The 12,862-nt window shown below is 41.8% G+C and overlaps 1 protein-coding gene across 2 annotated transcripts in view; it reads left to right on the top strand.

The window, feature by feature from the left end:
• The window catches only part of HCFC2 (host cell factor C2), a 95,465-nt gene extending 83,134 nt beyond the window's left edge, over window positions 1–12,331 (top strand). For both annotated transcript variants that reach the window (XM_075856663.1, XM_075856664.1), the window contains one exon: window positions 5,813–12,331. In XM_075856663.1, the coding sequence (XP_075712778.1) occupies window positions 5,813–5,823 (11 nt within the window). In that variant the 3' untranslated portion in view covers window positions 5,824–12,331. The remainder of the gene's footprint in view (window positions 1–5,812) is intronic.
• Window positions 12,332–12,862: the final 531 nt, after the last annotated feature.

Here is a 12,862-nt window from a genome sequence, read left to right as displayed (position 1 = left end):
TATTTAATGAATTCCTACAGGGTTCTCCCATCCCTCAAACATTCCTGCATTCTCATATCACGCTGATCCCTAAACCGGGTAGAGACCACGCAGAGTGCTCCAATTACAGACCCATAGCCCTTCTGAATTCGGATCTAAAAATTTTCACCCGTCTTCTAGCTAATAGACTCAATGTTTGGCTCCCTTCTTTGATTCACAAAGACCAAGTGGGCTTTGTGCCTCTTAGGCAAGGAGGAGACAACACACGAAGGGCCCTTGACCTCATTGATGCCCTCCAAAAGCATAAGGAATCGGCGATCCTTCTTAGTCTAGATGCAGAGAAGGCGTTTGACCGCTTGGGATGGCCATTTATGTTCGAAACTCTAAATTCATTTGGGATTTCGGGCCCTTATTTGACAGCACTGCGTGGTCTCTACTCCAAACCGACAGCGGCAATTAAACTCCCACACTCCACCTCCCCTCCGTTTCAAATCTGGAATGGTACACGTCAGGGGTGTCCCCTATCCCCACTTTTATTTGTGCTATGCATAGAACCTTTAGCAGCTCAAATACGGAAATCCAGGGATATAGCGGGGGTCCAGATACAAGATAAAGAGTTTAAGGTTTCCCTGTTTGCAGATGACGTCCTCTTGACTATCACTAAACCTCATACTTCCCTCCCTAACCTTACTACAGTTCTCCGTAGGTATGGGAGGCTGTCAGGATATAAAACTAATACATCTAAAACGGAAGCGCTCCCTCTTAATGTCCCACACCAGGAGCTCCAGCTACTCAAACACAACTACACCTACAACTGGAAGGAAACCTCCCTGACTTACTTAGGAGTTCAACTCACTCCCTCCTATACGTCGGTTTACAAGGCTAATTTCCCCTCTCTGTTTGTAGAGCTACGTCAGCTAATGGCCAGGTGGGATCCTCTTCCCATGTCATTTTTTGGGCGCATAGCAGCGGTCAAAATGACCTTGCTCCCTAAATTACTGTACTACTTTGAGACTTTGCCGGTAGCAGTACCTATGAAGGAATTGCCGGCCATGCAGTCTTCTATCCTCAGGTTCATATGGCATTCCGGCAGACATCGAATTCCGAAATCAGTTTTATTATCGGGTCGATCTGCGGGTGGGCTATCGGTCCCTGATGTGGTGAAGTACTACTGGGCGGCACACCTCCGTCGCATACCCAGCTGGGTGTCTTTAAGGGCGTACAATAAATGGACCGAAATAGAGAAGCTATGGATGGCCCCGGTCCACCCAAACTCCCTGTTATGGGGTGACCCACTGGTAATGCCGACTGCATCTTTATTGGGTCCCATGAGATTTCAAAGGGAGGTGTGGGAAACCTGTAAAAACCGCTTCCATTTGGCATCGGGTTGCCCGCCCTTGACTTCGGTACTCTACACTCCCACTATTCCGGGGGGCACTACCTCCCGAATAGTCCGATTGTGGACGGGAATTGAGGTATTTCACCTGGCTGATATGGTTGATCCCCACACGCAAGAGCTTCACCCGTTTTCATACTTTCAAAAACATCATAATATTCCCTCCGCTGCGTTCTTTCACTATCTTCAGGTTAGACATTACATGCAGCAAACTTTCAGATCCACGCGGGTCACTGCACCTACAAGCTTCGAAAGGTTATGTCGGTATGCTACCACCACTAGGGGGCTTATCTCAGCCATTTTTGCATTATTGCTATCCCCGGAGGGTTCCCCTCCGCCTGGGCATAGATACATGTTGAAGTGGGAGGCCTTACTGAATAAATCCATCCCGCTCTCATTGTGGCAGATTATTTGGTCGCAAGCAGCTAAAACCTCCATCTGCACTGCATATAAGGAAAACCAATATAAAATCCTTATGTTTTGGTACCACACCCCTGCCTTTCTGCATAGCTTCAATCCGGGTATTCCGTCGGAATGCTGGCGTTGTAGAGGTCAGAGAGGTGATCTGTTCCATATTTTCTGGAGCTGTTCACTGGTACAACAGTATTGGTTGGAAGTTAAGAACTTGGCATTGGCGGTGTTGCAGCAGGATATTCCCTTAGATCCTCTTCATTACCTCCTAAATGTTCCCCCTAGGTCTTTGGGGAAATCACCAGCTCGACTCTTTCGACACTTTCTCACAGCCGCTAAGACGTTGATAGCGTGGAAATGGAGACAGACAACCCCTCCCTCCCACATCGACCTAGTAACTAGAATTAGGGAAATACGTACAATGGAGCATATGACGGCCTCTATTGACAATGAACTGGACAGGTTCAAAGTGGTGTGGGACCCGTGGGACAAGTATTGGATACAGGGAACTCAAGATTAGGTGGTAGGTGGAGCTCCGACTATCCCCCCTCACCCCCTTAAACCCCTGTGTTTTTTCCCAGATGTTTTGTCTGTCTATTGAAAGTTACTGTCTTACTATGTGAATTGCATGGCCCTTCATGCTGCTCTAAGTTATATGTATATTTTTGAAAAATTTTCAATAAAAACACAGTTGAAACCAAACTAACACCATCACCTCTTTCAAATCGCCTTGCTCCCCCTGTTTGTTAACACGGCACACGCAACTGGAGGTCCAGCTCTCTCACAGCCAGACAGCAGCTTCCTCCCAGTACATACAGTCCCGGTCTGTTTTCCTCACCGCCCGGACGCCGCACCTCCCTCTCCTTCACTGGGGCGCTGGATTGTTAAGATGTCCCCTGCTGAATTGCCGAGACGACCCCCCCAAATCTCCTCTCAACGTGTCCACTGACGCCGCTTCACACGCGGCCGGCTCACTCACAGCCACACTGTCGTGAGCCGTATTGCCGTCCGCACCTCCTTCTCCACGAGCTCCACAAGCTCTTCAGGGATACCACCTCCTGACTCCTACGTCTTCGCTCGTCCTCTGGGCAGAAACGGACCGCAGACCACTCATGTAGACCGACACAAAAACCGTTACAAACACACGTCCCTACAGGGAGCTACTCCCACTTGCTGCCGCTCGCGCAGCGCATATGAGCTGGAATAATTGTGTCCGTCAACGTTCTTTACGTTGAAGGTCGTCCTGAGCGCTGTTCATCCTCAACATCCTTGAAGGCCTTGTGCAATCTGAAAACTGGGGCTGACGATAAAGCAGCTTCCACATATGCTGTCTGCATCTATAAGGTTTCTAAAGCTGTTTTTCCACGTTTCACTCAAAATTTTATTGCGTAACGCTGCTTGATTCTCCTCTGCACTTTCTTCTGTGACGAGAGGGAAAAATAAGGGTGCACTTTTGTAACGTACTGACGCTTCTAAAGGCTCGGGCTCAACTCTGGATGGTCTGGCCGTATACTTGAAATGCCACCGCAACAACCTCCATCCCCACTTTCCTCACGCATCCCTCGCGGGGAGCGTAAAAAATCATTCTCATTTTACATTTACTAACAGCCTGCAGGATGGTCTGCGGACGTTCCATCCTGGTCCCTGTGACAGCCTTGATAGGGCTCCTCTATACTCCGCTCTGAATCAATCTGCCAAGTACAACAGGATAGAATGTCTCCAACCACTGTGCCCTTGTGCATTGAAGCTGTTCCATTCAGCCCTTTTGAGGGGCAGAGGGGTAGACGAGCGCCACTGCCCATTCTCGAACAAAGCATGCTCCTGAAAACCTCATAGGAAGTTGTACAGCTGCAACTGTGCAAGAATGTCCACCGCTGCAGTGTGTGTGTGTGCGTGCGTGCGTGCGTGCGTGCGTGCGTGCGTGCGTGTGTGTGTGTGTGTGTGCGTGTGTGTGTGTGTGTGTGTGTGTATATATATATATATGTATATACAATACCGTTCAAAAGTTTGGGGTCACCCAGACAATTTTGTGTTTTCCATGAAAACTCACACTTATATTTATCAAATGAGTTGCAAAATGACGAGAGAATATAGTCAAGACATTGACAAGGTTAGGAATAATGATTTTTATTTGAAATAATAATTTTCTCCTTCAAACTTTGCTTTCGTCAAAGAATGCTCCATTTGCAGCAATTACAGCATTGCAGACCTTTGGCATTCTAGCTGTTAATTTGCTGAGGTAATCGGGAGAAATTTCACCCCATGCTTCCAGAAGGCCCTCCCACAAGTTGGATTGGCTTGATGGGCACTTCTTGCGTACCATACGGTCAAGCTGCTCCCACAACAGCTCTATGGGGTTGAGATCTGGTGACTGCGCTGGCCACTCCATTACGGATAGAATACCAGCTGCCTGATTCTTCCCTAAATAGTTCATGCATAATTTGGAGGTGTGCTTTGGGTCATTGTCCTGTTGTAGGATTAAATTGGCTCCAATCAAGTGCTGTCCACAGAGTATGGCATGGCGTTGCAAAATGGAGTGATAGCCTTCCTTATTCAAAATCCCTTTTACCTTGTACAAATCTCCCACTTTCCCAGCACCAAAGCAACCCCAGACCATCACATTACCTCCACCATGCTTGACAGATGGCGCCAGGCACTCTTCCAGCATCTTTTCAGTTGTTCTGCGTCTCACAAATGTTCTTCTGTGTGATCCAAACACCTCAAACTTCAATTCGTCTGTCCATAACACTTTTTTCCAATCTTCCTCTGTCCATTGTCTGTGTGCTTTTGCCCATATTAATCTTTTCCTTTTATTAGCCAGTCTCAGATATGGCTTTTTCTTTGCCACTCTGCCCTGAAGGCCAGCATCCCGGAGTCGCCTCTTCACTGTAGACGTTGACACTGGCGTTTTGCGGGTACTATTTAATGAAGCTGCCAGTTGAGGACCTGTGAGGCGTCTATTTCTCAAACTAGAGACTCTAATGTACTTGTCTTGTTGCTCAGTTGTGCAGCGGGCCTCCCACTTCTCTTTCTACTCTGGTTAGAGCCTGTTTGTGTTGTCCTCTGAAGGGAGTAGTACACACCGTTGTAGGAAATCTTCAGTTTCTTGGCAATTTCTCGCATGGAATAGCCTTCATTTCTAAGAACAAGAATAGACTGTCGAGTTTCACATGAAAGCCCTCTTTTTCTAGCCATTTTGAGAGTTTAATCGAACCCACAAATGTAATGCTCCAGATTCTCAACTAGCTCAAAGGAAGGTCAGTTTTATAGCTCCACTAAACAGCAAAACTGTTTACAGCGGTGCTAACATAATTGCACAAGGGTTTTCAAGTGTTTTCTAATCATCCATTAGCCTTCTAACACAGTTAGCAAACACAATGTACCATTAGAACACTGGAGTGATGGTTACTGGAAATGGGCCTCTATACACCTATGTAGATATTGCATTAAAAACCAGACGGTTGCAGCTAGAATAGTCATTTAGCACATTAACAATGTATAGAGTGTATTTCTGATTAATGTTATCTTCATTGAAAAAAACTGTGCTTTTCTTTCAAAAATAAGGACATTTCTAAGTGACCCTAAACTTTTGAACGGTAGTGTGTATATATATATATATATATATATATATATATATACACACACACACATATAATCTTGAGATGGAAATGCCCCTTTAGGCACAGGACATTGCAGTGCCGGTCATATCTGTACTATACTACTCATATACTCTATGCTTTATTAGGGCATAAGAATATCCTGCTGGGGCCCTATCCCTCTGGAGGATCCAAGATGTAGGTGCATTACAGGGCATGTAATTCTTTCTACTGCAGTCACAGTACTGTTAAGAAGATCTGTCAATCGCATTTCAGCAGTCACCCACATTCAGATTTTCACATGGTATAACTGGGTACAACACATCAGCGGTATGCAGTGGGTTTGGTTAATGAAATGACTTATTCAGTTCTCATGATTATTGTTTAAGCGTCTAAATGCTGATCACTGTACAACTTTTTTCCTTTTCAGAGAAAACATGAGGCTGAGTGTGGAAGGTCATAAAAGAGAAATGGCGGTTGTGATCTGTGCCACTTTGCTGGAAAGAATCCTTTTAAATGTGTATTTTAATAGAGCTGTATGTTACACTTTTTGTAATATTTTGTAAATCTCAAAATGTTTATTTTTTCATTATGCTTCTAATTGTATAGATATGCATATGATATAAATATATGATGACGGTATATACTTTTTCATGTTATATTATAAATGTTAGTGATATGTACTCAGGTGGGACTACGTGGTACAGTTTCTAATAATTGGAAACTGACTTTTTGCTTCCATTTTTTTTACCACTTACATATATTTGTATCTAGTTTTAAGCAATAAAATTGTGCAAAGGGACTGGAGGGATCTTACAGTGCAATTCAGTGGGCACATAGCTCTTCCCCCTGAATCTAGGGGCATCCTGCCAGTTTTTCTTGAAAGAATTACTCGGGAGTAACAAGGTGTTACTTTAGAATTCTTATTTTTTTTCCTTTAGACTATGTATGTTTACCTTAGAGTGTGTGTGTGTGTATATATATATATATATATATATATATATATATATATTGCACTTTTAAAATGGATATATATATTTTTGTGTAAAACGTAATATTATATGCAAAAATGGCTGAAGGTTCATATTGCACCTATCTTGTCATCTGTCAGGTTGTTGAAATGAGGTACAAATCGCCTATGTATTTATGACAATGATATAGAGCTGTTGGTTTATAAAAGCATTTATTTGGTTTTGAGCTGCAGTTGAATATATTAGGGGATAACTTTACTAATATAATAGTATTTATACTCTCATCACGTTCAGGATCAATTTATAAATACAGAAGAAAAGCCTTGACAGTTGTAAACAGCAAACTTGTCTATGGATTCTCAATATTCCTAAATCATAATATATATATATATATATATATATATATATATATATATATATAATGTCAACTGCAGACCCTGAATGAAGTGACACTCGTTAATCCGTTAAATATCTTGTGTTTAGTTTCTGCTATTATTGTGATACCACACGGTATACTATATCAGACTCTTGAATCAATATGCGAAAGGTTTTTCTCTGATATTTTTGTCCTGGAAGTCAGATTTTTTTTTTATGTGCCATTGTTTCGTATTACCAAAATCTAAAGAACAGTGAACACTCTGTAAAGAGTGTAGGTCACCAAAATGCTATTTTCCATTATAGTATCATATATAAAAGAAATGTATTCTGAAAAAGCAGACCCTTCAGACTCAATTGCTTCAAAGTGAAAAGTAGTAAAAATAATTAGTATTTCTAATGCAGTATTTTGGAATTATATTCTTTTAAATGTTCTACTTATCATGATTTGCGTTTATAGTTAAGCTAAATAATTTATCATACAGGTTAATGCTGTAGACACCGTATTTAAAATACAGTAGTAAAGGATAAAATTCAAGTTTCTATAGGATTAAGTGGAAACCACCATCCCTTTTTTTATGTCTTTAGGTTAAATCACATTTTTCCCCAATATGCATACTATTGGCTTTATGTCACCTCTCACTTCCTCCTAACGTTACCACGAGGGCAGCTATAGAGATGTGAAAGGCCTTGTTGAAGACGCTGCTTTTTTGTAAATTGTTTGTTTTTGGTTTAATTTTTTTGGGTAGCTCTTGAAATGTGCTGATTCTTCTTGCGGAGATCCAGTGGGTAGGGAGTCTTAAAGATAATGCTACCTGCGAAAAAGTATTCATAACCGCTCCACTCCAGAAGGTTTCACTGGTGCCACCTATAGGGGACTATCTTGTAAGTCAATGTTCTATCCCTTTTAGAGCATTAAAACATGACCCATTGAAACAGCTGATCGGCGAGGCTGTCAAGAGTCGGACCCCCATCGATCAGATATTGATGGCCTATCTTGAGGAAAGGCCATCAATTTTATGTCACCGGACAACCCCTTTAACAAAATAATTGTAGTAGTGGAGATAGAAAGGTAATGGCAACAAAAGAGCTTAATGTATTCATGTGCCTATATTCCGAACAATAGGGATTTTCTTGCATGTTGCCGACAAGTCTTTGTGGTTTTCTGGATGGAAAGATTAAATTGATGATATCAGTGATGTAAACTGACCACAAGCAGCCAGTACGGGGGTTTTCGTTCATGAGACATTAGGGGTTTGAGTAGGATTTCCACCATTTCTCTGGTGTTTTTGGGGCAGCTTTGGTGTTTTTCTTTATTAATACATTATGGAATGTAATTATGAGATTAAGTTTTATGCAAATTCACAGCCTATTAATCACCTGACTTCTGTGCTGTATCTCAGTCTGCGGAGTTAGCACTGAACGCTGTGTATGGGAAATCTTAGCTGCAATAAGAATAGTTCAATGTTTATACAATTGCTAAGTATTTTATACAAATATATAATTCTAACCTGATGTTTATATTGGCTACTAAAAGTTTTATTTTTGCTTCTAGAATCTTTACTCAATATTTATAATGTGTATAGTAATATACTTGTTTTCTGAAAATGGAAGCATCGGGCCAAAACAAAATACTGTGGATGGTATTTAAAGAAAAATGTACTGGTTACTAGTACATTACTTCTGAGATATATGCCCATAGGGTAAAGCTGACCATACACTTATAGGGGTATTCCCAGAAACGACATGTATCATTTATCCTCCAATGATGCTAGGAATACCCCTTTATGATTAGGATCAACCACAATGTAGACTATCAATCATGCTTGGGATCGTTCATGGAAACGATCCGACAATCAACATGCCAGATTGAACTGACAGATCAGGTTCATTGGCCGATCATGCCATACATGCATAGATTCATCCGACGATTGGTCGAAAAAAATCTAACTTGACCAATCACTTTTTTGGCAGCCATCCGTCTGTCGTCAGCCATCGCAAAGGATTGTTCACAGAAAATTTTTAAATGATGTTCGGCTGAAGTGGCCGACTTGGACCATTTTGGCCAAACATCCTATGTGTATAGCCAAAATCTGATCCAGTGTCGCCATTGTGCACTTTTTACTGTGTTCCCTCGCCAGTGTCCCATGCTACCAAGTCGTACTCTTGTTGCTAGTGTGACATTTAAAGTGGCTTAGCGTTGACAGTACTGTCCTTGCCTACCTTGTACTGACGCTCCGTATCAGATTGTGAATTGTGTGGTGCAGGCATTTATCGTGCCTCTAAGTATTTGTGTGTAATGCTGCCTTTTCTATAGTCCTAAATATAAGTTTAATGTAAAATGGTTACGCGCCTTACCCATCAATGTTTACGCAGCACTCCAACTGATTGTTCCTATGTGAACATGTTCTGTTAGATTTAAGCCTGCTTTGCACTTGTATTATTATTGACCTCATGCATGTGGCTTTATGTTGCAGCACTTTACAGGATAGTTGTCTGACATCTAACCATATGCAATGAATAAAAGTGGTGGTTCTGTTAAGTAGAATTAAAGTAATCACTACCAACCGTGTGAGACACCAGTGTGCAAATATCAGAGGGGTAATGGACATAGATTTTTATGAATAGGAAAAAACTGCTTCTGCAAGGCATGCATATTGCAATATTGGCATGCAGAATACTTGAGGTATAAAATAAAAAATAAAATAAATATTTCACACAGTAATGCTTACCCCAATTATTTGTTTTTGTTTTAGTGTAACTGTATAAGTAAATGAGTTACTATTAAATATTATACATTTTGTGCTGTCATCAATTTTGAATGTTTTTATTGTTAAAAATGGTAAAATTCATTTTTGTAATGTATATTGAGAGTATTGTGCTTATCTCACATGATGATGAATAGGTTTAAATTGCTTACAACATGGCTATGACTAGTAGTGTTGAAGCTTATGTGCCACAAACTGCATAGATATGTGAAATACAGGTCTAGAGAAGTTATTGGAGTCAGTGGGGGTCAGACAGCTGGGATCCCATTGATCCTGAGTATAAGGCTACCCAGTATTTGACAGAGAAGTTACTGTGAACCCAAACGGAAAGTCTGTTTCCACCTATTTGACACATCATTGTAACATATCAAAGTTAAAGTGGATTTGTCAATTTCACTATGCTCCTCTGTCTGAAGGCAGCAGAGTATAATACTACGGTGCCCTCAGATTGGAGAGCTTACAGATTCACTTTAAGGCCAGGATCACACACAGCTTTGGTGCAGTTTTTTGCTCAGTTTTTTTAGCCATAGTCAAAAATGTATCTAAAAGAAAGGAAAGTTTAAAGAAAAAACGATGCATCTCCCGTTCTTTTGTGTCAACGCCTGTGACACGTGCAGGTGTTAAAACTGAAGTTTTTTACGCCCGTGTTGCACCCGTTCAGGACCCGTTTTCATGGATCCCTCATAGACTTGAGTCTATTGAGGGATCCGGCAGATTGGGCAAAACTAGGGCATGTCCTATTTTTTCCCGGGCCGTGCACGTCAATATGACTAGCCCCATAGAGTAGCATTGATTTTAATGCAGTCGTGTGACAGCCATTGAAAAAACGGCTGTCACCAGGGCAATTATCCGTGTCGTCTCAATAGGACCTAAGGATCCCACCACTTCTCAGAGCCAGAGGTCCATGGCACTCTGTCAAAAATCATTGACGCTTCAAAAGAAGTGATGGATCAGTGAATTGAAAAAGCCCCTTTCTTCTAGAAACCCATATTTTCACATCCTATTTACCCAGTCGAGACCCCCACCAATATTCTCTCCTAAAGCATCTCACCGATATGAAAAAATAAAGGGAACTAGACTTTTTTTTTTTTTTTTAATCAGTTCAAGTTTATTCAACAAACTGCACATCAATACAGGTCATTATACATTCTCATACATTGTGAAAGCATCTCTCCAAAGACCCAAGCATTTATTTCCAACAAAACAATCCCTTCCCCCCAATTCCCCCCTGTATCCCCCAGCCGGCCCTCCCGTTACAATCTTCTTTATCCTATCTCTCCTTCCCATTTCCCTCCCCATCCTCCTCCAACTCCCCGCATGTACGCAACCGTCAGTGGCTCTGTTCCTGAATGTGTGACCTGTCCCTCCCTGCTCCCGTGCCCCCCGCGCCCTTAGTGTTCCCTTGGACCCCAGAACCATTTAGAGTGAGACCAGTGCACGTAGCGTCATAAGTTCCGAGGAAGCACACCCAGAGTGATCAATCCACCTAGCCCATTGTTTTTCAAATTTAGTCTTGGACCCCCTCTTGGAATATATCCTATATTCCATCAGAACCTGTGAATTAAGTGCCCCTATAATTTCTTGCTTAGAGGGTGGCTCCCCATCCAGCCAGTGCTTTGCTATTCCCTTCCTTACTTGGTATAGTATTTTTCCAATTGCCAGCCCTGTCATCCTATCCCCCTCCAAATCCCCTATATACCCCAGCAGCATTACCACTGGATCCACTGGGATCTGTGCCTCAAACACTCGGCCCATTAACTCTGTCATTTCCGTCCATAAGGCCCCCAATCTCCCGCAGGACCAGAACATATGAAGGATGTCTGCCTTTTCTTCCGGACACCTAGGACACCTGGGGGAACTAGACTTTAATTTAAAGGGGTTGTCCAGCATTAGAAAAACATGGCTCATTTCTTCCAAAAACAGTGCCACACCTGTCCACTCGTGTGTGGCACTGCAGCTCAGCCCCATTCACTGCAGTGGAGCTTACTGCAATAAAATCAGTCTTGTTTTTCTCATACTGTACAACCTCTTCAAGTTTAGTGGAAATGAGTTGATCTTCCAGTTGGCTTTAGCTATGCCTGTCTGATTCTTGGATTATCTATCATTTGTACAGCTCTTCATAAGATATGGTCATCTAGCAAAAATGCTTCGGGCTTGTCCACATTCTGCGGAATTGCCATTTTCCAGCTATAATTTCGGAGGAAAAAAACGCAGCAGAAAACAGTAGCAGCATAGTGGATACGATTTAAGAAATCTCATCCACGTGCTGCGTAAAAATTCTGAGCAGAAATTGATCAGCTCTGCATATTTTTCGGACCGCAGCATGTCCATTCCTGCTGCAGAAAGTGGCCAGAATTGCTGCGTTTTTCAGAGGAGATGTCTCCATCTCCTAACATTGTGAAAAATGGAGCAAAGTATGCATCATTTTGTGCCGTTAAAAATGCAGGAAATGGTGCGTTTTTGCAGCAGCGGAATGTTTGCGTTTTTCAACGGAATTGCTGCAGAAAATTTCTGCAGCAATTCCGTTGTGTGTGGACAAGCCGTAATGAATCAATGTATTTGGGGTGTTCTACAGCAAGACAAACACTGCTTATTCTGTATATTGCCTTATCTGCATGCTTTTATATACAGGGAATATAGTTTGCTTTTGCTCTGTGGCATTTTTTTTACTTGTTTTGTGAGATATGATCCATTTTGCCAAATTCCATTTAAGCTTTTGACTTGTTTATTTTGACCAAAATGTGCTTTGCCTATATTAAAATGTATTTGTTCTTTACCTGTTTACATTAAAATGAAACTTTTGCTTGAAACTTTGTTATAAATTAATTAAATAAACTTGCGTAATATTGTTTTAGCTTGCGACTTAGTTTTATTTATGTATTGAATCAGTCTAGAGAAATCCCTGATTATGGAGCGCCTCAGTTGGTGGCAGGTTGTTTTCGGTTTAGAAATAATTTATGTATTCCTCATTTCTTTTGTAATGGAGAGGAAGACGTAGGGTTTCAGCCTAAGGACTGTTCAAAAATAATGGTGTCAGTGTTGTCTCCAGCAAATGATCAGATGAGGGCTTGTTCAAATCTGCTTCGGAGGCTCCAATAGGGGCCTCCGTCACAGATTCTGTCGTTTTTACTCAACAAAACAGCTCAGCATGCAGTGCTATTTTGTCCTGCAAAAGAACAGACACCATAACCAAAAACCTGATGAAACTCATTAAAATCCATGGGTTTCCGCACTGTTTGTGTTAACCATGCAGTGGTTCTGGCGGCTCCGGTTTTTCATGTTTTGCTCCTTTGGCAGAGCAGAACAGAAAGCCATAACGCAGATGTGAACACAGCCTTCCTGATTAATTTTTAAACCTGATTGGTT

Source organism: Rhinoderma darwinii, chromosome 3, assembly GCF_050947455.1.
Source record: "Rhinoderma darwinii isolate aRhiDar2 chromosome 3, aRhiDar2.hap1, whole genome shotgun sequence".
Taxonomy (NCBI): Eukaryota; Metazoa; Chordata; class Amphibia; order Anura; family Rhinodermatidae; genus Rhinoderma; species Rhinoderma darwinii.
The sequence above is the reverse complement of the archived record's forward strand: the minus strand, read 5'-3'. Positions and strand labels throughout refer to the sequence as shown.